Genomic DNA, 27,775 nt, shown 5'->3' on the forward strand with positions numbered 1-27,775 from the left:
ACTGATATATCTAGTCATACACCCATACAGCCACTCACACTGTCAGTCAACCATAGAGCTACTCACATGGCTGCTCATTCACCCATAGAGTCAATCACACAGCCACTTACTCAACAATTCATTTATACACACACCTACTCACTTATATATACAGATACTAACACATACTCACTCACTTATACTGTCAGTGACCCAAGCACACTCACCCATACAGCCACTCTCACAATCACTCATATACTCCAACACTCACCTATACTGCCTGTCACATATGCCGTTACTCACCCATATACCACTGACACATTCATTCACACACTGACATAGCCATACATGCACTGACTTACCCATTCAGCCCTTCACAGATGCACTCACTAACCCATACATCCACTGACTCACCCACTCTCTTATCCATGCAAGCAGCCACACCCCTCACCCACCCACACAGACATTCATACACCCATACAAGTACTCAGATAACCAATGAATCACCCATACAGCCACTCACGTACCCACTCACCAACCCATACAGCCACTTGGAAACCAACTGACAGACTAATACAGACATTCAAACAACCTTGTCACTCACCCATACATTCACTGATGCAAAAAGAAAAATTGATGGACAGAATGCAGAACAATGTCATACATTCACCCCAGTACAGAGATGTGGGCCTAAATCCATCGTTTTTTTGCTCACTGTGCCATTCCAGTTTGGACCCAGCCATATGCAAATCGGTCTTGACCCTGCCCCCAATGGGAACAGTCCAGCCCGAACTGCCAGGCCAGGTCCTTCCTGGACTGGAAACAAGCATCCTAGGACCAGTTTCGGGCTTTCAGCCCTCATCAGCCGAGATAGCTTGACTCCAGTGGCAGGGAGAGCACGGGACCCACGTCTGGGCATACCCGCCCCACTCGGGTGACAAATGCAAAAAGAACAATTGATGGACAGAATGCAGAGCAATGTCACACATTCACCCCAGTACAGAGATCTGGGCCTAAATTCATCGTTTTTTTGCTCACCATGCCATTCCAGTTTGGACCAGCCATATGCAAATCAGTCTTGATCCTGCACCCAATGGGAACAGTCCAGCCCGAACTGCCAGGCTAGGTCCTCCCACGGTGCCAGCTGAGCCAGGGCCAAAAGTCCACAGCTACCCACATTGCAAAAAAGGATAATTTTTCAGTGGAAAAATGTAATGTGTCCATATTGTGTTTTGGGCCTTTCCTACTACAGGCATTAGGCCCACCCACATATGTGAGGTAACATTTTTATTGTCAGACTTGGGGAAATGTTAGGTGGTAGGGAATTTGTGGCTCCCACAGATTTCAAAACTTTCCACCACAAAAATGTGAGGAAAGTCTGTGTTTTTAGTCAAGTTTTGAGTTTGCAAGGGCTTCTGGGTGAGACAACCTGGTGAGAGCCATGCAAGACAACCCGCCCTGGATTCCCCTTGGTGTCTAGTTTAAAAAAATGTATAGGTTTGCCGAGTTTCCCTAGGTGCCTCCCTAAAGACCGGATCTTCCAGTGGTTCTGGCTTGAGCTGCCAGGTCGGAATGGCCACCCTCTCCCGACTCCAACATATCTGCACTAGCAGCGGGTTATGGTCTGATATCGTTCTCGCCAGGTATTCACTACCCGTCACCTTGGAGGGGTCTCAGGGGTGCATAATATTGCGTCCAGCCTCACATGTAAATCATGTAGGCCAGAATAATAAGAGTAATCCCTGTCTTCTATGTGCTGGGCGTGCCATGTGTCAATCAGTCCCCAATTGGTTTGCCAGGCTCTTCTCACCTTTGAGATCCTATGCACTGGGGCCCCAGACAGTGGGGGGTGGGACCAATCCCTCACCACGTCTGTTATGGAGTTAAAAGTCCCCCCTAGTATTGATGCAATCGTTAAATATGGCGCTAGGCTCCCAGACAATTTCTCATAGAAGGAAGTTTGATCTACATTGGGGGCATACACACTGCACAGAGTTACATCTACTCCATTAAGCTGCCCCACAACCGCTACAAATCTACCCTCTGAGTCAACCAAGTGCTGCCTCGGTTGAAAAAAGAAACACCCGCCTTGATCCACACCAAAGCACACCTTGTGTGACGCCCTCCCACATTCCAGGTAATACACTTCAAGTCATGTAACGTCCCCATTGATCGAACATTCTCTCCTTCGCACCTTCCCCACATCAAAGAGAACACCAGCCTCAGTAACTTCCTCAAATCCCCACCCCCAGAATAGGCTCTACAACATTAGAACCCATCCAAACTTTTACGCAAACAACCCCCCTAAGCTCCTAAGGAGCTACACCCACACAACCTTACAGGAGGTAAGCCTGAAGCTTCTGAGAGTCAGACTCCTAGTCGTCCACCTTCCCACGCTCGACCCCCTTAGAACTGATCCAGCCCCTTCCGGGGCTGTGCAGCTGGGAGACCTGCTGCACATATTTTCCGCATCCCCCAACTACTCTATATCTCTGCATAACCAGTTGCCAACCACCCAAGTACGCAGCTATCCCCCCCTGCACCCCCCACCCACCCAGCACTTTGTGCATGTCCAGCTAGAGTCCACTTCACCCATCGACGATCTTGTCTGCCGTTCTAGCTGTCACATGGAGTAGTTTCAGGCTTTCAGCATCTGATTGTTTATCGTCCTCACCCTGGGACCCCTTTTCCGATTCCGTCTCTGCGGATGTGACCCCCCTCCTTCTCGCGAGATAGCCGTAACAGCCTGCAAAGCAGCCGTGCGCTCCTGCTCCATTTGCGTCTCCGTTGGCCTCTGAGTCGCTGTGTGGCGGTGCCGGTTGCGCCTCAGTCTGCGTGGTCGAGGTCTCAGCTTACCTTCAGTCTTGCCCCTCCCCGCCTCCCCAATAACTGCCTTGTACATCTCCAGCCAGTCCCAGGCCTCTTCAGGACTGTCATGAAACGACGCCTTGCCATCCATTGTTATCTTAGACGCGCCGGAAACATTAGCGAATATTTAATGCCCTCGTCGCGCAGTGCTCTTTTGACGGCCACAAACGACACCCTGCGGCACCGGACCTCAAGCGTGTAGTCCGGAAACAATGTTACCTTGCTGTTATATACTGTGTACGACCCAGCAACCCTGGCCTGGTTCAGCAGGAAGTCCCTATCCTTGTAGTGTAGCAACCTGGCCACCACCGGCCTCGGCGGTCTCCCGGGGGCCACTGGTTTGGCTGGCACTCTATGGGCTCTCTCCAAAGTTAAAAAGGATGTCAGTCCTGCTGGCCCGACAGTCTCCTTCAGCCAGCCTTCCAGGTATTCTACCATGTTGGGTCCTTCCACACCTTCCGGAAGTCCTACCACCCGGATGTTGTTTCTCCGATTCCTCCCTTCTGCATCCTCCGCTCGCCTCTCCAGGATCTGTAGCCCATTTTGAAAGTCGGTCATCTGCACTGTGATTGACTTCTGAGCCGGCTCCAGGACCTCTATGGCTGCTTCCGTTTGTTTCACTCTGTCAGACAATTTTGCATGGTCCGCTCGGATCAGCCCAAGGCCCTGCATCAAATGCCGAATGTCCTTCTGTAAGGCTTCCCTAGTATCCGTTATGGCTTGGAGTATTTGATTGACCTGTTGTTGGAGCATCCCCTCCTGGGTGTTGCAATCCCTCTCGCACCACCATGGCTGCCGTGTCGTCCTCCTGTTCGACTGGTGCCCCCACTTGCTTTCCCCACGGCTTCCCCGTGGTCCCTCAGGCTTCGAGTACCGTCTGCCCGTCGGGCTCTCGCTATGCTGCACCTCCTTCCTGCCACTGCCCTCTGAGTGTTCATGCCTCAAACTGTTCAGCTGCCCCCTCTACTCCGCTCCACGCTCTCCTCCAGGCACACGCTCATCGCCCAGGCCGTCTTCCAAGCCCGGCCAGGTAGTATCACTCCGTGGGCTTAACCCTCCAAAAGGATCACTCCCCAGTAGGACAACAGGGGCTCGCTTCTGTCCCAGGGGCGAGTTCCAGGTCAGCCGGCTCCGGTGTTGGCGTCCTTCCCGCCTTTGCCGTGCCCCCATCTCTGCAGCTTACTTTCCCACTAGGCTCGCAGCCCAAACTCTAATAAGCGCTACGTATGTGGGTGCTCCTCCAACCAGTTCCACCAGCCCCACCGCCTCACAGCGATATTGCTCCTGCTGGCCCCTACCGGGGTTACTCCTCAGCAAGTTCAGTTGCCACTGCACCTAGCCCGCCATGGTCTCTTTACCCCACTAGGCCTTCAACCTGTGCAGTCTCCGTCTCTTTCTCGGCCCTCCAAGGACAATGGCGCCAAGCCATAGCTCCTCCAGTAATGGAAGTCGCCCTGCACATCTATCTAGCTTCCCTCGGGCGCCAGCTCCTTCTAGGTGCGCGGACCCCCCCGCTGGGGTTGTACCGTTCATCACAGCTCCTCCGGTATTCCAGTCCTCCATTTAATCATGGGGGCGAGGCAGGCCTGTTATCCCTGAGTGCCTGGCAGCCTCCAAACCCGTCGCACTCCTCCAGCTCCTCACAGTGCCAACATCCGCCTCAGCAATCAGTGCGCACAGCCCCCGGGCACCAAGTCCCCTCCAGCTCTGCCGATTTCCGCCGCTCGCCCCAGCGCCAACCTTTTCCCGCAGCCGACATAGGCAGGGCCGCTCCTCTGTCCATCAAATACGCTCTCTCGCTGACATACCTCACCAGTCAGGCTCACCATCTGCACTAGTTCGCAGCTCCCAGCCGACGCCTCAATCCAGGCCTCATCGCTATTTTAGTACTGCCTCATGTCATCCAGGCAGCCAGGACAGGCGCAGCACTCCCATCCTCGCGCCTCAGCCATCCCCAAGTGATGCCCGCTCCCCGCAGCACTCTCCCGCACCTCAAAGCCTCCACAAGGCCACCGTTGATTCCTCTGCTCCGAGGGGGAAGGGGGGAGCCCCGCGCCAGCTGCCAAGCCTGTCTCACATCGTGCCTCGCCGAGGCACAGTACTGCAAACGATGCCACCTATCTGCTGTGCGAGGTCCCGGCCGCAGCGGAGATTTCTCGGGCCCGCCCTCAGCCCTGGCTCCTCACCGCCGCTGCTTCTCAGGTTCCCCATCCGCCACCATCTTCAATTTGTGCGGCCGCTGGGTGCTGCCGTGCTCCGATTGCCCTCAGGGCCGGAACTCCCTCATTGCCCCTTGTAATCCCTCACTGGGTCTGCACAAACGACGGTTGACCTCCTCGGCGGCCCCCGGTAGTATTTTCCTCTCCGGCATCGTCACGGCCAGCAAGGCTATCTGTCGGTTATGCAGCCATCTTAGGACCGGAGTCCGGCTCCCCTCACACTCAGCATTTGACTAGGTTCCTGCTGCTGCGGGGCTCTCCATGCAGGTAGAAGAAGGTATGAAATTCCACAGGTTAGGACGGAGGTAGGAAAAAGCCCGACCTCTTTGACGTGCCAGCAATCCCATTCTCCTGAGGTGACAAGGAGACCACTATCTGAGTGTCATCAGCATTTGAAACAAAATGAGACTGCAGCTTTCCACAATATCTGCAAGTGACCTAACATAAAGATTGAATAGGGTCAGACAGAGTGGAGCTTTGAGGTATGCCAGATGATACTGGGTAAGGCTGGAAGACATGATCCTGAAGAAAAGAATTTAGCTAAGTCAAGGCCTCACCCTGCACACCCATCTCCTCTACTCTTTGGAGTAATATGTTACTGTTAACTGTATCAAACAGAGTACTAAGATCTAAAAGAATCAAAGCAGCAGTACCACCTTTATCTAACTGGCACCTTAGATGTTAAGTGACGCCAAGAAGAGCTGACTCTGTGCTATGGCCGGCTCTGAAACACAATTTAGAGGGGTGGGGTAGATCATTTAGTTCTGTATACACTGTAAGTTGTTTATTCACATGTTTTTCCAGACCTTTGGACAAAGTAGGCAGAAGGGAAATTGTCCTATAATTGGACCAGATAAAAGGGTCACGATTCAACCTTTTCAACAGGGGCATAACCATTGCATGTTTCCACGCAATACGTATGCTGCCTTCTGAAAGTGATGTATTCAGATGCTGAGTTTGAATATCCTGAGATTGTGGGGCAAGTTTGCAAAACAAGGGGCTGAACCTGATTTGGTGGCCTGAGAAGCAAGGTAAAAATTGACATGCCCAGGGGAGAAAGGAACTCAGAGAGCAAGGCGAGGGGGGGTGAAATCCTCTCTTATGTGAAAGTGTGAGCATACAGGTACAACACAGGCATTGTCACAGATGCAATCACAAATGTTAGCATGGGTCATGGGTGCAACACAGGTGTTATATAACTTCAAATTCGATTGACAGCAGTTAGTGTCAGGAGTAGAGGTAAAAGAACCCTGAATATCAGCAACATTTAAAAAAAACAAAGCTAGCTAGCTCCTTACATTGAAGTTGCGAAAGGAAGACAACAGAAGCAATATTCGTGGGGTATGATCACGTTTTTACTGCTTGAAAAAGGGTTTTAGGGCACTGTTGTGCCATGGTTATTTTTCCAGAATAGAAAGAGGCTGTAGTAGAGTGGCAGTTTTTATGATAGTCTTCTAGAGCCAACTTATACTTTTATTTATCCTTTTCACAGTAGTACCTAGCCAGACTCGTTTTAAGTATTTACAGATTTTTTTTGTTTTTGCGCAAGGTATCAATAAACCATGGTGCTGGGGAAAGGGTTCTGTGATGCATCACGGTTATTAGGAGCTAAAGAGTCAAGCGAGGACCGAAGCTAATTATCAATGGTGGTTGAACCAGATTCCACTAAGTTGCTCACCGCTGGGCGATTTGACTCGAGAGTGGATTTCAAAGCGGAAGTTTTAAGTTTTGACCAGTCCCTAGAAAAGGAGACTGGCGAGTCCTCCCGTGTACAACGCATCAAGGGAATAGGAAGGGAGAAAGGAACAGCAAAGTGGCCAGACTAAGGTGAAGGCATTGAACGGGCTGCCGGCAGGCCCTTCAGAATAGAGAATAAGGAAGGGATCAAGCAAAAGGTAAGCCGCATGAGTAGGAGAGTAGTTAATAAACTGGACATCCAGGGCCTTAAAATCCCCTACCCAGGAGGAGGCAATTTTACAAATCAAATGATCAAACATGAATGTTGAGATCACCAAGAATGGGGAAATTAGCATATTTTAAAATAAAGGGGGTGAGGACCTCTGAGATGCAAGTACTTCAATTACAAAATTAATCTAGTGGTTACCGCTAAGGGTAAAATTAGTAAACATTATATGTATGCAGCAAGTCTGACTCAAACAGTGGAGGGTGTTGAAACAACATAGAGGGAAAGGACAAAGCAGAAGTATATTTCAAAGACAAACTAACTTATCTGGAAATAAACTGCGTGGCTACGGTAAGCAAAATTGCAGTAATCCAAACCAAATCTAGCATCGTTGTTCAGGGTGTTGTTGGTGAAACGCCTCTTACATTGTGGTAATAGAAATCCCCATAATCACAACTACTAATTAATAGATAAAGAGTTTGACTCAGCATCAATGTTGAGGATCATGTGTAAATCAGAGAGGAATTAGAAATTTCTAGCAACACGCATTCAGGGAGGCTTCCACAGCAATGCAATGTTGTGCTCAGGCTCAAATCTTGATATTTGGTTTCGTGTTTTTATTATTATTATTATTAATATTGTTGTTGTAATATTGTTATTATTATTCATAATCTTATAAAGCACACTGCTACCCAAAAAGGGTTTCCCGGCGCTGAGCAAAAGAACAGAAATCCAGATCAACATCTTAAAACAGCCAGGTCTTCCGACCCCTACAACATGCAAGCAGACAGGTGTAATTACTCAAAGGGTAAGGGAAGAGAATTCTACAGTTTTGGACCCAAGACTGCAAAAGAGCGCCCTCCCATATGGGCCAAGTGAAACAGGCACAGTACATAAGGCCTGGATTGAAGATCTTAGCATGCATGAAGGCTGATAAAGCACAACCAGATCTTGAATGCAGCTTGGGCCTATCCTGGCTCTGGCTTTGAACATGTAGCACAGTGCATTGAATTAAATGCAATTTGTAAGCCAGTGAAGCTCTTGGAAAAGGTGTGCAATTGAAGCACACTTTGGAAGCTGGAACAGCAGTCTAGCTGCAGAGTGCTGGACCAAGTGATGGCGTCGAATGGATGCCTGACCTATTCCCAAATACAAGATATTACCATAGTCCAGTTTAGATAGAATTAGGGCTTGAATTCCTATCCTTTGGGTTGAACGGGGAATCATCCAGATGATCTGTTTTACTCATTTGAGCACTGCGAAGTTGGTGGAGGTAATCTTGACCACCTCAAACTTCATGGAAAGATGCTCATCCACAACAAAGCACAAATTCTTAACCTTGGGGGATAGGTTAGGTAGAGCCCCTAGGGATTCAGATCAATGTTGTGGGCCCCAGAGTTGTGGATTCTTACCCAGGACCCTGACCTACGTCTTATCACCATTGAGCTTGTTCATTCAAGTGATGATTCGACTCAAGCCCATGTTAAGATTGGACTGTCCATGATCCTGTGCAGATGACAAAGAAAAAATAATTTGGGTGTCACCTGCTTAAGAGAATAAGGTAAAACCACAACTCTCCACTACGTCTGCCAGTGGGTGGACGTAATTATTGGATAACATTGGACTACGCACTGAGCCCTGAGGGACTTCAGAGGTATGAGCCTGAATCACTGATCTGCAATTAGCTGAAAAGACTTGAAAAGTCCAATATATGAGGAATGGTACTAGCCAAACCAAGTCTGTTCCTCCAGGACCCAATATTGCCAATCTTGAGCAAGATGGGATGAGTCACAGTAACAAAGGCCATGCTTAGTTTCCCAAACCTGTTCTTATCTCCTGTTTTAATGCTTTCTCCTCTTCATTCTTTGCCTTGTGTTCACTTTTCTCCTTTTCCTATGTGCTAAAATTGTTTTGTATGAATTAAAATGTTAATTATTTGAAGGGAGTTTGCTGAAGAAATGACAAGGAGAATAAAGCAAAGAGTTAACATTGTTTAGTGGGTGGATACACATGTTTAATATGACTTCTTATAACGTTTGTGCACTATATTATGATATCTTTAAGAAGAAATGATTTTATGAATGGTATAAAAATATTCGTTTAGTGATGAGAATGAGTCTGTAAAAAGAGAGCCAACAGTCTAACCTGCAAGTGACTAAACACAATAAACTCTTGCATCAAATCAGATGGATGTGGCGAAGTGGTCTCATGCAGCCGTCCGGGGACCTGTAAATAAATAAATGAGATAGGAACTGAATACTGACTTTGCAGGAAATTATCTAATTATATCAATGCAGATTATGTGATAAGAAGAAATGCAAAGATTAAGATTTACATTTATGAATGAGTGATAATGAAGATCCCATCTTAAAAAAGGTACATTTTGTATTATATCACCAATATGTCAAGAAAATATATGGCAACTAATACCAAAAGCACAAATTAGACACAACCTTACCACCAACTCTCAGAATAACCAAAGTTCTGAGTCTCAGATTAGCGAGAACCTTGAACACAGGCCTAAATGGAATCATTCCCATAACTCTAGCCTTAATCCGAAATTTGCACATATGCCTAACCCTAATACTTCTACTACCTCTTATCTCTACCCGATTCCAAACATCAACTTTAAAGGTAACCATAAACCTATCCCTATTCAAACCCTTAAATCAATGAACTTTAAAATAACCCTATTTAAATTCGAACTGTCCTAACAATCCAAACTCTAACCTTATGCTTGACCCTAAGGTCAACGGTAGCCCAACAACACTGAAAAAATCTACAATGAAAAGTTCATGTTAAAGTACTTTTATCCTTTACTATTCAAAGTAAAAATTCTTGGTTTTCATTTTTCTTCATCATGTTATAGTTGTTACAATAGGGTTCTTTCTAATGCCCTTCTTCAAGTTCATTATCAAATGCAGCAAGCAGAAGCATATGTTTAACAGGGCAGTCTTTGATGAAACTCAATAGTGGAGTGTCTTGATGCTAAGTGTAAGTCACATACTTGTAACTTACCAACTACAACTTTGTATTCTGTCATAAAAACCTGATTGTAATAATGTCAGTTGTTACTTTGAGGGTCTTTATAATGGGAGTCATGAAATTGTGGTCTTTACATCATATTTTATTACATCTGGAGTGCTTTTATAACTTTAATTTAATTTTTGTTTCATATTTTAAAGTGTTGGACTGGGCCCTCTCTGGAGGGTCAGGCCTGATTTTTTTCTTCCTTTGCTGAATCTGTTTTTTTGTCTCAGATGGGGGCCTCAGATGAGGAGAAGGGTTCCCCATGGGGTAGACTGTGTGGCTCAGGAGGGTGTTGATAGGGGGATGCAACTAGGGTCAGAGGGTATAGAACTGACAGGTGCCACTGCAGAAGAGGCTCACTGTCCACGTTCTATTCCCTGAGCAGAGAAGACCATCAAGGTATTGATTAGTCTACCCTACTTTTTAGCTGGAGGGGGGTCATTTTGGACCGGGCCCTTTCTGCACGGTCACCCCAGAATTTTGTCTTTCTTTGCTGAATCCATTTTTATTGACTTTTGGGACTCTATGCATTTTACTCCTGCTAACCAGTGATAAAGTGCTTGAGCTCACCCTTCTGAACATGGTAAAATTTGTATCCACATGATTGGTACATTACATTTACTCATAAGGCCATTGAATATGGACTACATGCACCAAGGGTCTGTAAATTAAATGCTACTACTGAGCTGAAGCACTCATTGTGCCACCCCCAAAAATGTAGCCTTGTAAAACATGTCTGAGGCCTGCCACTACAGGCTGTTCTGTTATGCAGTTTTAAACTTCCATTTCAACATAGCAAAATACAGATTTTGCCAGGCCTAAACGGTCCCTTTTAATACCTATAAGTCATCCCAAAGTAGACCCTAAAAACTCATAGGGCAGGACATGTGTGCTAAACTTATTTTTCAATGCAGCAAGGCTGTCTCTAATAGACTAATATTGGCTTACCTTATTACACTTAATAAATGATAACAGTTTGGTAACAGATGTTTCTTCCACTCAATTGATTGTACTTTAAAAGTCTATTTAATCTTACATTCAGGTTTAAGGTACTATTCTGAAAATGCCACTTTTAGAAAGTTAATGCAAAGTCTGGCGCGTCGTCACGAACTAGTTTCAGGGCGCACTGCCAGTCAATTGTCTCAATAAACCATTCTTTAGTCATACCAACATACCATATTCATCCATAGTTGTAAGTTCACTTTGTAATTCAAATGTAGGAGATGTGATATCAAAGACCTTTTATTGCTCCAGGAATGCCCATCCAGGCTTTTTCCAACAGCTTGGTAAATCACTTTCAGTTGCAAATCACCAAATTGGGAATCCACCCAATCTGTTTCAGGCTATTAGCCCTTTGTCAGGGGTAACTAGAATTTAAAGTTAAAAACAGCCCATCAGAGACCATGTGTGGATAAGTCTCACATTTTGCGTGACGACACACCAGACATTGCATTGATATTCAAATTGTGACATTGGGACAAGGCACATTTCTGAGCTCGCACACTAAGACTTTGCCTGGAGGATCATTCAAATAAGTACCAACATTGGAAGTTTTGAAAGGGATGGAGTGCATTTCATTCATTTTTTATTTTCACTTTTAGGAAGTTGGCATTTTTCTGCCCAAACCAAATGTGCCTTTCTGTCAGTGTCCAAGGTCACGTGACTGTGAATTTCTCTCTTGAGGTGTGCTGTGTATTCCTTTCAGACATGGGAACAAAAGAGGCCTGAATACAGAGGGTGTGGGCTAGTCCAGGACCCTTGGCTTGCATTAGAATGTACTCCTCTTCCCTCAAAACAGTACTCCAGGTGAAAATCTAGAGGGTTTGGGCTCCTCACGAGCTGACTCTTCACTTCAAGAAACAGCCTTCCGCATCTCCCACCAACGCACTCAAACAGCAACCCCTCGCTTCAACTGTCAAAGTGGAGCTCCAGGGGCAACATGCTCCTCATGCCAACACACAGCTCCTGCTGAGGCTCCTCACATGGACTTGGACTTAGAAAAGTAAAAACTTCCACAGGGGCAAATCGATCCCTGTTTCCAACCCATGCTCCATCATGTTTAGCCTGAGATTGTGAGTTTGACAGAGTCCACCACAACCGATACCCTTGAGTGTCGCTCAGTGCTTTTTGGCACTATTTTCACCTAGAACTTTGAAAATGTATAACTTTGGCTGGAGTAATTGTATTTCACTTTATTACAGTTTGAGTGTTGTATAAATACTTTACTAAGTTAAGTCTGATTGGTTTAGTGTCAAGCTACCCGAGAAATAAACACAAGTTTATTTTGTGACTTTTTTGGTTCACCCTGATAAGGATTGTGTTTATTACTTGAGTGGGGCTCTCACCCCCTCTCAAATGATAACCCAATTCCTTACAGACTAATCAGGCTGGAGACCAGCCAGCTTTGTAGCATTCTAATACATGAACACTATTTCCGTGCCTTGCTTAAAACATGTTCATTTGCTGTACATTGCCCTTTATAGAAGTGCATTCCTCACTCCTACATCAGTAATGTGGAAGGAAGTGAAAAAAGTGCACTGGTATTGTGACATTCCCAGAGCAACAACAGTCTACTTGATGGAAGTCTTGAGGAGTCCTGTGCACAGCTGAAAGAAAATTGGTCAGCAGTTCCACACTTATGATGTTGTTCAGAATAGCTCCGAATGGGATTCGGTATTGTAGAATCCGATTCGGAACTCTTGTTTCTGAACGAATTGTACACATTTCCCAACGACTGATTACGATGCCCGGAAATCATTCGGGAAGTCCAAATCGGTTCCAAAAGGCAATCGGACAGCCGAAGCCTTTTGGAGCCGAATCATACTGCTTTATGGACACGGTTTCCAAATGAGCGAGTACGATGACCGATTCGGACAGCCGTTGCGATTTGGTCTGCCCGACATCAAACAGCAGTCGGAATCTGTCTTTGGGGGCCCATTGTAGGCCCCCTTCATCTGAAGGCCTCTGATTGTGGCCCGTGGGGGTACCCAAGGGACCTCTCTTCCCAAGCATGCACAATGTGACTGGCACCATGGGGTGCCCGCCACAGGGAGCAAGGTTTTCCCCAACCAATGGGAGCCTGTTTACTCGTTTGGAACACAGGCTACCATCGAAGTCAATGCGAGTACGACTGAACGATGTTAGGATGCATTGTAATCGGTTGTTCGGATTCGCACGACCCGATCTGTTCGGAAACGATTACTTCGGAACAGTTTCCGAACGACATCGTAATTGGCCCCTTAGTGTTAAGACTATTTCTTTTTTGGGACACACAACACAATTGACTGAAATGAGTCATTTCAACACCTGCTTAAACAGGATGAAGCCAGTGACACGTAAGCTGTTGCATGTTGTAGACAAGTGAGCTTCCCTCCCATGGCCGAATGCAAATCATATATTGCCAGATTATGTCCGCTATATTTGGTACCTTAGGTCCTTCCAATATATGTTACCCAGAGAAAAGTGGAGAGTAGATAGAACTTTATCTTCCATGGTGATTTCATATTTCAAACTACTTGTACCTGCACTGTCTGCAGTAATCTCCTGTGAGGGGACACAACATTGGACCCGGCACTGGCCACTACGGGATCAAGAAACACCCGTACCTGAAGTTGCTAGGCATCCAAGATCACGGTCCGGGAGGCTAAACACACCCCTTCCTCCTCTGCCCACACAGGATCTCGGGTCGCGGGACGACAACGGAAGAGGAGGGACTAACCCCGGAAGGACTGGAGTGGGGGAGGAGAAAACGGACGAATCGCCATCCGAGGAGTGTGAGCAGTCGGGTGAGAAGCCGAGGACGCCAGGAGAGGTTCCGGAAGACGCTGCACCGAAAGACGCTGCACCAAAGGTCGAGCAAGAACGCCCAGAGTATCGAGAGGAGGAGAACGAAGACGACGAGACTTGGAGCGAAGATTGGTGGGCCCCACAGGAGGAGGCTGGAGAGCGGCCGTAACGGCAGAGACGGTGAGTCAGTCGGGTCGGAGAGGGGAGGGAGAGGGGTGAACAGCGAGGGGGTGGGAGAGCCAGGGGTTGAGTAAAACAGGCACAAGTGGTTTTTTTTGTTCTCTTTATTATTCTGCATTGTTGGCTGCACTTTGGATCCTGATCCATAGACCCTTCACTCCCGACAACCAGTTAAACGCTGTTGCCATTTGATGTGGCATTTGATGTAAAATACCAATTTACAGAAGTCGTGTGCACTCCTTCTTCTACCTCCACTTCTTAGTCACGATAATTTCCCCGTCCTCACCAAGTAACCCCTTTCAGACCGCATGAGGCACCGAGTTGGTTGGTGATGGGTTAACCCTAATACCTGTGTTTAGAAAGAAACAGAACTGACGGCTCCTTCTCATCTTTTCTCTCATGAGCCTCCGGGGGAGAAGCCCTAGCTCAGAGGAAGATCAAACTGAAGAAAAGACCGAAGAAGACGTCACTCCTGAAGACAGTCCAGGACCCCAAGAGTTTGAGGAATCTTCACAAACCCTTAGCTCTGCCTTAAAATCTGTCAATAAACGACCATCCTTGGCACACTACATTCAGCCTCCTCGTCTATATATCTGGCCCGCACTCCCACAAGTGGTGTCAGAAGTGGGATTGACCGGAGACATGAAGGCTGTACTCGCTAAAATGGCTGAAAACCAAGAGAGCCTAGGAAAGGCAATGGAAAAGTTTCTATCCCTCGTGGAGGAAGACCGAGGAAAATTACAACAAGTTATTTCTGAACAAGGCCAATCCTACGATACAGCTATGGGAAAAATAGCAGATGCCCTAGGACAACAAAGAACCCCAAGCACTCTTCCCTCTGTTATTCTGCAAAAATATGTTACTGGAGAAGATCCAGACTTTTACTTTAATAATTTTGAAAGGATGGCTTTAGCAGCCGCATGGCCTGTAGATAAATGGGGCCAATATTTGGGTCCACTGTTATCTGGAGAACTACAAGCCTCCTACCAAGCAGCTAATATTCAAGGGGTTACTACGTATGCGGAGATAAAACAATGTATTCTAGAAAGACTAGGAGTAGATGCAGACACTTATAGGATGAGATTCAGACAAATCAAGGAAGGGCCACAAGAAACTCCTCGTGCTCTATATTTTAGAGTAAAAGATATGGCTAACCGATGGTTAAAACCTACCACTGCTACTAAAGAAGAGATCATGGCCAAGGTATATTTAGAACAATACCTAACGTCTTTACACCCACCCATTCAGAAATGGGTTAGACAGCATGCCAACCTTACCCTAGAAGGGGTTGTCGAGATAGCAAGCGCCTACAGTAGAGCCCAAGAACCACCAAACGGTAGGGAAGAAACCCATTGGAAAACTGGTGGCAGCGGACTACACAGACCTCCTGTCCGGCCCCCACTGATAAGGAAGCCTGATCCTATATCCATTGTCCCGGGACCACCCGTATACCGGACACCTAGCATACCAGGACTTAGAGTACCTACTCCGGGACCCCAATGTTTCAATTGTGGAGCCATGGGCCATATAGGTTCTGTCCCCAGAGGGAAGAGCCCATGGAAATAGGAGTGGCCAGGAATTATTGTTGTTTGTCACAGGATGATCACAATTCCTCTTATCGGTGTGGAATCACCGTGAATGGACAGCCCATGACTGCCTTGGCAGATACTGGATGTCGACAAAGCGTGGTACGACCTCAAGATTTGGGTACTGGATTAGGACAAATGGATGGACTCGTGAACATCCGGTGCGTACACGGCGACACTAAACAGTATCCCACCACACAGGTACAGATAAAACACTCTACCGATCCTGGATCTCTCCTACGGGTGGGTCTCATTCCGAAGTTACCCAAACAAGCCATATTGGGGAGTGATTATCCCCATCTATCACTGTTGCTTAACAAAGACAGACAGGGGGAAGAAAATTGGTGGACTGTAGCCCCTTTTCCCCAGGATGACGACCCAGAATGGCCCAATTCCAAAATGAGGAAAACCAAAAATCAGAGGAGGAAAGATAAAAGAAAACGTGTAACTGCCCTACCGGTCCAAAATGATACTAATCCCTGGGAAAGTGACAGGAACTTTCATACAGCCCAAAGAGAGGATCCAGTGTTACAGGAGGCTTGGAATCAGGCTCTACCCGCTGAAGATCCCTTACATGTATGTCCCTACTTTTTCATAAAAAATGGACTGTTGTATCGAAAACCAGAAGTTTCCAAACCACCCCAATTGTTGGTTCTGGTCCTTCCCGTGAAAAGGTGTGGTATATAGCTCATAGCCATCTGTTAGGTGGTCACTTCGGAAGTGAGAAAACCGAGCAGTTAATCACAGACCAATTCTATTGGCCTGGGATCTATGGACAAGTGAAAAGGTATTGAGAATGTGCCATTTGTCAGAAGAATAGTCGATATAGACCACCGAGAACCCCATTGCAGCCCCTACCTATCATAGATTAACCCTTCAGGAGAGTAGGAATGGACATTATTGGACCACTTTTGCCTTCGCGAAGTGGATGTCCTTGTATTAGTAGACTATGCTACGCGCTTTCCAGAAGCCATTGCCTTAAGGCATCCGGATGCGTCTACCATAGCTAAAGCGATGATCAATGTCTTTTCTCGGGTAGGATTTCCCAAAGAAATCCTGACCGATCAAGGGACCCCGTTCGTATCAAAATTAATGAAACAAGTCTGCGCCCAGCTGGGTATAAAACAGATACGAACTGCGGCGTAACATCCAGAGACTGACGGGCTGGTTGAACGCTATAATGTGACTCTCAAACTGACTTTAAAAAAACTGCTAGCCCTGGAATAAAAAAAATAGGAAGATATGTTGCCTTTAGCTTTATATGCCATTCGGTGTAAAACCCAAAAAAGCACGGGGGATTCCCCGTTTGAGCTTTTATATGGTCACCAACCTCGATCCTTGTTGGTTATGGTACACGAAAAATGGGAGTTAGAGCCAAATACCAATACACCCCTAGTGGAATATGTAAGCAACCTTAAAACTCACTTAGAACAGATACGTACCATAGTAAGGACTAACATGGAGAGAGCCCAGGAGGCACAAAAAGTACAACAAGACAAAAGAGCCAAACCTAGGACTTTTGAAGTGGGGGACGCCGTATTGTTGATGATGGCATCCTCCGATCACAAACTTCTAGGACAATGGCAAGGCCCATACATTGTGATTGAACAAGTGACCCCTGTGACGTATAGACTAGAACTGGACAAAAAGAGGGGGACCTCAGAAGTATATCATGTGAATCTTCGAAAAAAATGGGAAGGTCCTCTCCCAACCATGGTAGGGAACATAGATGTGAGCATTGACACTGAGTTACCTGACTCATTAAAATCTGAACTAGGTGAGACACTATCATCATTACAAGAGATCTTTTCGGTAACACCCGGAAGAACCTCTTTATTAGAACATTCTATTAGAACTCTTCCTGGCAAGAAAGTACGACTCCGTCCATACAGAATCCCTGAGGCCCGTAGACACACCATCAGAGAAGAAGTACAGCAAATGCTGAATATGGACATCATAGAACCATCCTCCCGTGAGTGGAATTCCGTAATAGTACTGGTACCGAAGCCAGATGGGTCAGTGCATTTTTGCATTGACTTCAGGGAGGTCAACAAAATTTCAGAGATCGACACCTACCCTCTACCGAGAGTAGATGAAATGATAGAACGAATCGGAGGGGCAAAATATATCAGTACACTAGACCTGTGTAAGGGCTACTGGCAAATACCCCTGAAACCAGAAGACAGAGAAAAAACTGCGTTTTCTACCCCTGATGGGTTGTTCCACTTTAAAGTTTGACCCTTTGGGTTACATGGGGCACCTGCTACTTTTCAGAGGGCCATGAATATTATCTTGCGACCCAATGTACAGCATGAAATTATCACACAAAGATGGCAAGGGGTATTCACAAATGAACCCCACACTGTATGGGAGATGATGGATGTATACTTTTAAAAGGTGTGTTTTGTAACAGTAAATAATATGTAATTGGTGTTTAGCCAATCTTATCTCTTCTATTTACTACGGCCATATTTTATCCACAACACATATTCTGATAGAAAGAACTTAAGGCCTGATTCTGAGTTGATGGATGGGTTACTCGGTCACAAAAATAACAGATAACCATCCCACCATATTAAAGTACAATATATCTTATGGCACTTGCAATAAGGTGAACTGAATATCAGTAAGTTTGGGGATTAAGTAACCCATCGCCAAACTCTAAATCAGGTCCTTAGTTGTTTAACATGACTAGAATAACATTTTTATTCACTCTAAAGACAATATCAATCATGGGTATCTACTCGAGTTACTATTACAAATTATGTTACAGGTACAGGACCAAATTAGCTATTTAATAACTTGTTCTGTCTTCCAAAAGGGGGCATAGTCTTTTAATGTTGGGAGCCATTGTGCACACTGAATGAAATTAGTTAGTACGGCATAATTGTGCCTCAGACCCGTGCCCTGCCAATCTGCCAGATACACGTAAGAATACCAATAACAAAAATAACGCCTGGCTTAAATATCATGGCAGATATATCCTTTATAAAAAAAAGAGCACTCCCTTGGGTGCACATTTTCAATTATTAAATCTTACAGGGCAATGTTTGGCTAAACAATATTTAAGATACAATATTATTTGCAAGACGCTACTTGGGCTACAATATTCTGGTACCATGCCAACCTGCCATGCCTCTTTCCCAAACCCTACATCATGGCATTACACTACAAGAGCTGACTTTTGAATCCTAGAAATATATGAGATCCAATGAAACGGCAAATCCCTACTACACTAGTCCAATGAAAGTGAAACACGAAAAGAAAACATTATCTGTGAGGCTATTTGAAGGCTGAAGTACATAACTGCAAGGACATTCTATGTCAAAGGGCAACAATGTTTCTAAAAGTCAAAGCATCACTGTGGTTAGCAAAATACCAAAATCATAAAATGTGCACGTTCTCATCTTCAAGCTAGTTCTTTCTGCAAACTATTCTATACGCCATATACTTCATGTAGCTAGCCCATAACCTACATTATTTCGCTTGGTAAAATAATTTAACACTTCCAACTAAATAAAATCAATGTTTGACGATGGGCAAATTTAGTAAAGTACATTTTTTTCTTATAAATTGACCCAATGATTGTGGCATTGAGGGAAGAAAAGCTCCAATAGGGTGTCAAACACTAAATTGAAATCACACAATCAGAACATATTGTCTAAAAGTATGTGATGTGCACTTACCAGAACTGAGTCAAATCCCTCTGATGCACAAGTCCTGTTAAAAATAAGCAAACCGTTTAATCTTACACTTCTCAAATTAATAAGCAGCCATGATAGTGTACTCTGTTACAGGAGAGTTTCGGTAACTTAGTAGGGTTTCGGTTAGCTCGCCACACATGTGTGACATAAGTGGGTAGAGAGGACCTCCAAATACTGTAACGTATATACGCACACATTTATTTACTTATATACAATGTTTTCACACTTCTAGGGCTGCTGGAAGCAAATGCTGGAATCACAATTCAGCTAAACTAATGAAGCTGGAAACCAGCAAACGGATCACTAATTCTCTGCCTTGCTTAAAACATGTTAAGTGACTGATACTTTTCCCTTAATAGAAGTACACTCCTCATACCTTCATAAGTCTTGTGGCAGGCAATGGAAAAAGTACACTTACATGCTGTTTGCCACCATTCCCAGAGCAACAACAGCAAGTGGGATAGATGTCTAGAGGAATCTTATGCACAGCTGATAGGACAGCGGTCAGCAGTTCATAAGGAGCATTAAGACCATTTCTCTTTTGGGACACATAACACAGTTGACTGAAATGTGCCTAAAACCTGCTCAATCAGGACTAAGTCAGTAGCACAAAGGGTTACATGTTGCAGACAAACGAGTCCCCCTCCCATGGGCGCACGTATCGCCCATGACAGACGAGGTCCACTGTCATTGTCAGCTTGGATCCTGCCCATCTATGTAATCTGGAGAAAAGTGGAAAGCAGACAGAATGTCATCTTCCAGGGAGACTTTATATTTCAAACTACCTGTACCCACACTGCGCCTATCATCTTCATCATAGCAATCTATTCCATATAACTTAGGAGCTGTAGTGCCAAGACAGAACTTTACCATTCCAAGTTATTGTTGCAACCCCCATGTTGTATTATTGAACCCTTAATACTACTAACCTTTGTGACTAATGTTGCATTTTAGACATACTGCTTGGATTCACATTTCTAGAAAAGGTGGATGCCAACTAAGTGAGTTACTGCCTCAAATGCATAGGTCTCCTTCTTGACCTAGCATTAGGACTCCACTTCAGTCATCTTTCAAATGGAAATGTGTCTTATGATGCTAGTTCCCTGCCCCACTGTTTGCTTCAAGTACACAGCTTTCTATGGGACTTGGTATGGAAAGCCAAGCAAGACCGTCCATCAAACGCCTATTTGAACACACCTGCAGCTACAATGCTCTAGACCTTTGATTTCATCTGACAGCTACATTTGACTATATAACTATCATCGCACACCTCGATACATTCAAATGCTGCAATTACATAAGCTCCGATATGGAGTACCGTGGAGGCTTGACTGCAGGGGGGTGCTTCATGATTTCAAACGTTTGATAAGGGAGAAGTTAAGACATTCGAAGATTGCAAGAAAGACTGTCATGTAGATGAGAAGGAAATATTTTGCTATAAGACACTGGGTATAACAACCTAGCTTGAAAAAGGCAGCAACTCGAGACCAGCCACCTCTAGAAACAAGAGTGAGGTGAGCTTCTAGCTCAAAAACATTTTCTCACAGTTGTATACACATCTTTTAGAGACCACACCATATGCCATCAATCCTCAGAGGAACAGATGGAAACTCTTTGGTGAAGTCCCAATAAAGAGGGCCAGTAGAGTAGTGTTCGGAGAGACATCCTTCAAATTGTTGGGAGAGTTTCTTGAAAGGAGGCACATTACAAACTTTTGATAGATTGGTATAGATACCTGGCAAACTTATATTGGTTCTACCCACAAGTAATCCAAAATGTTGGAGGGGTTGTGATGAAATAGGATACGTGAAGCATATATATGGTGGGCGTGCCCACATATCTCCTCTTTTTGGAATGAGGTTTTAGAGGTATGTGGGAAGATTATGGGTTACCTGATACCAAGAGATTTTAACACAGTGATAGTGTGGGTGTGACTCCCTCACCTTACGCTACCAGATTTGAGCTGATACGACACTTCACTGGAATGGTTTAGGGGCGACAAAGGTTACAGTTGCCTCCTATTGGAAGAAATCAGAACCTTCTCCTGTTACACACTGGTATGCCCAACTCTGAAGCCTTCTCTTTACAGAGAAATCAAGTGAGAAATTGAATAAAACCGGCTAGATTTTGAGGCTATATGGAGGCCCAATGGTGTTCTACCTGTCGGTGATATCTTTATCTCTCACACAACCTCCGAAACGGAGAAACTTGAATTTGTATACATTATGGGAACACTAAATAAGAGGCGAAAGACAGGGAAGGCAGGATTACAGTCTTCGCCTGAGATGGTTAACAACCATTGAACTGCTTTGGAACTTAATCAAACATTGTCAAAGCTGATTCAGCCTCTTTGAAGGTGTCCAAGTAACAAACAAATGATATGCGTCTATTGTGTTTATATTGGACTGCATTCGGGGGGATGATGTGTTTGTTTTAAACTTTGTTAGATATACGAGTCATGGGGATGATACTAGATGCAGAGTTATAATGAGTGCTTAATAGGAAGTTACTAATTATTAATTGTATAAATATGTGATCTTCTAACAGATGGATCACTTTTATGTATGGTTTGTATGACTTATGTGATATATATGCTAAAACCAATAAAAAAAATCACTGCCAAAAGGAAACTAAAAATTAAAAGAAGTCAGTGCATGGTAAAAGTCATGAGGTAAATATACAAATGATGAGGTGGCTACAATGAAGTAGCAAAAATGGGCTTACTCATTAAATGATAAGAAAATCGTAAACTAGGAAAATAGTCTGAGGAGATGGTAGACAAATAATGAAAAGTAAAAAGGCATGGTATGTATCCCCACTGATATAAAACAAAGAAAACTTCCAAATTCACAAATGTAAAAACACCTTATAAAATTGAGTAAAAAACATTAACTGTCTACTCATTTTGTAATAAAATGATATTATCTGTGATAGTTAACATTTGCTGTGTTGATAACTATACCCACATAATAAAACCAACAGCGGACATGAATAATGTTTTGCACCAGACATGTACACTAGGTACAATAGTCACCTCTGAAGATATCACTTATCTTTCTATCACCAAGTCAAGTGCATGTTATTTCACGCTTTAACTCATTCTAGTGTATATTGAATAAATTGGTATCATGGTAATAATTAACTATAGGGAGCACACATTAAAAGGTTACTTACCTGCAATCTTAGTTGTCTCTCATTGACGTTCTCTCTGAATTCATAAAATGTGGATCATGTTGATTCCCTCTGTATTAGGCCCTCATATCATTAGGGAGTGTGGCATTTGCCAAACATGTCAAACTAGAGTCCAAGGGATAGCAAGGTCCAAAATTAATTTATTTGTGAGACACTACAAACAAAACAGCAGGTCAAACCCATTATCTCGTTGGTCCAGGCCTCCTCAAGTCTATTATCTGGTTTCCGTCTACGTTCTTAAATAGGCCTATTCTCCACTACTCCAGCAAAGAGCACCTGAAGAATGGACACTAGAAACAATAAGCATGCAAATAAGCAATGTTTTCTCCTGTTAATGGCTTTCAACCAAAAAATAGTTTGTTTAAAAATATGTTTTGGTATATAGCACAGGCACAGTGATAATCAAATATTAATTAATCTATGGATAAATAATAACCACCAGCAATATTAGCTGGAGGTCACAGTGCTTGTGACAGTTGTCTGGATATTGAAGAAGAGAGTAAGCATAGTTGAGGAATGTGGATTTAGATAGGCTGGCCAGAAATCAAGCCAGTAGAAGGCTGGGGCGGGGTGTCAGGTAGTAAAAGCATGGCAGAAGGGAGTTCAAGTCTATCTTTTATATTTAATTGGCACATTTGATTAATATTAAATTGTATATAGTGTACATTTTTTTGGTTGAGCATGCTTTATGCTTCTTGTACTTCGCTAATTGAGGATGCATTCTCCATGAGCGTCTAGCATGCAACCTCCATTTTGTTTTCATTCATAGCTCCAAGGAGCAAACAGAGTGCTAGAGATAACTTTTTCTTGCCAGATTAATGTCACAAATACATTAAATAAGATACCCCAGTGAGTGAAACACTTGCAGCTGTGAATTTGCGCACAATCAATTCAACTTTCCGAGGTTGGTAACTTGTGAACCATTAATTTGGATAATAGGAACACAGAGGAAACAAAATCGGGACAGGACACTATATGAAGGTTTTACCTTTAATACACATTTATTTTTACTTTCCATACATTATATTACACACATTTTTGATTTGAGGCACAGGGAGGTAAAGTGATTTGCAATGGCAGCAAATACATGCTTTTTCTGGTTCAATGAAAGTATCACAGTCACTAGACTCTGATCACCTAAATGTACAGAGATGGCAAATTACAGGGCTGAATATGAGTTAATGGCTATATAACATAAAACTGACAACACAATATTGATGTACGACAATATCGCCATGAAAATACTGTTCACCAATATCGTTATTCTACACATAAACAAGAAAACCACAAATATCTAAAACAAAAATGTCACTGTGAAAAATATCTAAGTTAAGTAATATTGATAACAACAATATTGATAAACAAAATATTGTTAACCCATTAAAATACACAACATAAATACAATATTGAAAACAAATATAGCAACACAAATACTGCCTAAAATAAATAATAACACTTATATTACATCAATAAATTATTCATATTAACCCACAAAACCAAATAACATCACTAAATAAATATACGACATTGAAAGAAATTGTACTACCTATACACAAAAACAAATTACAAAATTAGAAACAACGCTACAAACACTCTAATACAACCAGCAATTACATTACAACACACTAGAACTATTAAATAAAGTATTAACACACACACATATCAACAGTAAATCCTCCAAATCCAAAGGAATACTCAGACACTTTCTATGTATGGTAATCCAATTTAATGCATAGCTTCCCTGACGCATTTCGGCCGTAGCCTTGGTCATAGTGGCCAGGGCTATGGCTAGAATGCGTATATACCTCTATGTTATCCCACCCACGCCAATCAGGATTTCGCCCAAACCATTGCACAGAGCCTGCTCTATTAGAAATATCAGATACATTGAAATTCATCGTAGACAAAAGCAGGAAAGCAGTACTAATCCTGCTCAATGTGTCTGCAGCATTTGACACCATTTCCCATGAGATACTTCTAGCTCGAATAAAATCCAGCGGCATTTCAAATAGCGTTCTGACCTGGATCAAGTCCTTCCTGACCAACCGTAGGCAAGCAGTCTCCTTGGGCACCTTCCTTTCCCCTGAACGGTCCATCACAGCAGTAGTACCCCACAGCTCTTCACTTAGCCCGCTCCAATTCAATATATACATGTCCCCTCTTCTCCCTATCATCTATCAATGTAATTTGGGATTGAAGTTATGTTATGTTAATTTTACCTTTAGAGCGCACTGTTACCCAGGGGTGTCCGGTCGCTAAGTACTGAATCTAGTGGCAATGGCAGATTAAAGAGAGAAAAAACTGTTTTCAAATCCTTACGAAAGGAGGCCAGGTTTGAGGCGTTTCTAAGATAGAAGGAGAGTTCATTCCAGGCTTTGGAAGCACAGTAAAGAAAGCTTCTACTTTCCCAATTCATTTTCTTGCAGGTGGAAGTTTGAACCAGTTTAGAACCGGAGGAACGCAGAGTTCTACTTGGAACGTACCATGTGAGCCTAGTTTGCAGAAATTCCGGGCCGATCCCATTAGCAGCCTTAAAAACAACACATAGTGCCTTAAAGCGTGATCTAAGTGGGACTGGAAGCCAGTGCAGTTTCTTGAGTTCTCCTTTGATTGAAACAAACCTAGGGGTTCCTGTCAGCAATCTTGCTGCCGCATGGAGTATAAGTTACATCTTATGCCGACGATACCCAGCTGATTCTATCTCTGGACAAAGATTCTACGTCGGCAGAAGTAAACTTCAAGCTCTGCTTTTCAGCAGTCATCCAGTGGATGAAAGATAATCATCTCCGGTGCAATACGGACAAGACAGAGATTCTCATGATAGGGAAAGATAATCCCTTTCAACCCAGGGCCTGGTGGCTGGATGATGTCATAGCTCCCCTGGCCATGGCTGACATTGCAAAAAATCTGGGAGTTTTATTTGATGCTCCCCTCTCTTTTAAACCTTATGTACTAAAAGTGGCAGGAACCTGTTTTGGTCTAATCAAAACGCTAACAAAATTCTTTGATTTGATCCCCCTAACGGCCAGGCAAACAGTGGCAGTGGCGCTGATCCTCTCACGCTTAGACTATTGTAACAGCCTCTGGCAGGGATCAATAAATCAACTCTGAAGAGAATACAGGTGGTCCAGCACACGGCAGCCCGTCTGGTCCTGAAACTTCCGCATAGGGCCTGCGCATCGTTGTCTCTAAAAGCTCTACATTGGCTCCCCTTACATAAGAGAATTCATTCAAAATTCTCCTAATTACTTTTAGAGCAGCACACAAACAGGGTCCAACTTACCTGTCAGCAAGATTCACCCCTTATACTACAACTAGGTTCCATGCAAAGCATGCAATTTTGCATGCAAAGCATGCAAAATTGGGAACATTATGGTAAAAATGACAGAATATAATGGCAACATCATCAATATCTATGAAAAGATCACCTGTACCACTCATTATGTCATCTATATCATTGAATGCAACTGTGGATTGAGGTATATCGGAAACACAATTTGCATGCTGAAGAAACACATCCTGGAGGACACAAGAGCTGTAAAAAATAAGGATATGCATATGCCACCGCCAAACACATGGCACAATGGCAAAAGGGAGACTAGAAATCAATGTGCTACTTTGGTATTGATACAATACCACCGTACAAACACGGAGGCAATAGAATCAACAAACTACGCCAATTGGAATCCTGCTATATCATAAGGCTGAGAACAAAGACACCGAAAGGGATCAACAACGATGAGGAACTTTTTGTACATTTGGAATAAGAACTAGAAACATAATCAGAAGGATTGTTTTAAATTGAGTACTATACCCTAACACCAAACCATACTCATACATTTTTGCATAGTGGACGCTAATACAATAATTGCAAATGGGTACTATACCCTGATAAAATGAGATGCTAGGGTGTCATAATCCTGAGATAAACTGTGGGACCATCCCAATATAATCAGAAGGATTATGCTGCACAAATAATATATAAATATACTATATAATTACATGTAACATTTTTAATGCCTAAGGAATTACAATAGAGTAAATTCCTTTTTGTAAATAATGTGTAAATCAAGTTCCCATCGAAAGTACTACAATTCCCACAATGCCACATTAAGGCGGAGTGGGTATACATAGTGCAATAGAGAAATGGCTCACTAACCGCGATCAAGACCGTGTTTAGGCTGAAATGCGTCGGTGGAGTGTTCCTGGATTAAATCCTTGAACTAAAAGCTCCGGAGTGCTGCGTCTTTTGTATATAAAAATATAAAGGAAGTCACGTCTGATCATCTTAATATAACATACAAGAAAGCGCCCTCTTTGGGCGGCATTCCTTACGCACAGCCACTATCAGAGAACAGATAATGGTGGCAGCAAAATGCAATGGTTGAGAGCGAAAGGATTCTTCAAATGTCCAAAATGCAAAGCTTGCCAATATGGCCTGAGCCAACAGAAAACGAACACTATGTTGGGTGTGCAAATGCCTATCAGAAAGAGGATCACCTGCGCAACTATTCATGTTGTCTATGCCTTAAAATGCGGATGCGGAAAGGAATATTTAGGAAGTACTGTGAACAAACTAAAGCTATGCATTCTACAATACCTAAGGGCAATCAAGAATAAAGACTTTGCATACGCAATCGCCAAACATATATAGAAAGAACAAGAAGGAAACTATGACAACCTCAGATTTTATGGAGTAGAACACATCCCTTTTAACATCAGAGGTGGAGACCGGGACTCACTGTTAAGGAAAGCAGAATCAAAATGGATCATCATGAAAGGAACAAAAATACCATGGGGGCTCAATGCAGACGCAGAATTGCACATTTTCCTGTAAATTCACATTCCGAGAAGTAATCACTGCCTATCTCTCATAAACCTGGTAAACAGTATGAATGGGTTTAACAAAAATGAATCCTTGGTTTTTTCTGTTGTATATACTTTGGTTCAATTTTCAAATGAGTTGTTTTTAGCCAATACTTGCACTTTAGGAAGACAATTTGGTTTGACGCTACGTATATGAAAATAACACTAGCGTTCCGCCCGCCATAACACACCGCCCGCATGTCATTTACCCCAGCCACATTATGATGGCGGGGGGTACAGTGGCAGACGGGAAGACCGTCCCCGCTTTTCCGCCTGTCCACTAGTCTGTAGTGTAATTCCTATATTCCCAATTGGCTCTGCGCATTGGAATAACATAAACGATAGTTTAGACGTAGGACTTAGGTCGACTAGGTCTCTATTGAATATGTTAGACTTAATTATGAATGCCAGCTAGCTCAGAGGTCACTAGAAACTTTCTCGAATTCACAAGAAGGGATTAGT

General features: G+C 43.8%; 1 protein-coding gene across 3 annotated transcripts in view; it reads right to left on the minus strand.

Moving 5' to 3' along the window:
* Positions 1-27,775, minus strand: part of LOC144798761 (uncharacterized) — a 1,691,129-nt gene that overhangs the window by 25,645 nt on the left and 1,637,709 nt on the right. For all 3 annotated transcript variants that reach the window (XM_078669781.1, XM_078669783.1, XM_078669782.1), the window contains 2 exons: positions 19,238-19,271; positions 9,115-9,195 (listed from right to left, as the gene is read on the minus strand). In XM_078669781.1, coding sequence (XP_078525907.1) covers positions 9,115-9,195; positions 19,238-19,271 — 115 coding nt within the window. The remainder of the gene's footprint in view (positions 1-9,114; positions 9,196-19,237; positions 19,272-27,775) is intronic.

Source organism: Lissotriton helveticus, chromosome 12, assembly GCF_964261635.1.
Source record: "Lissotriton helveticus chromosome 12, aLisHel1.1, whole genome shotgun sequence".
Taxonomy (NCBI): Eukaryota; Metazoa; Chordata; class Amphibia; order Caudata; family Salamandridae; genus Lissotriton; species Lissotriton helveticus.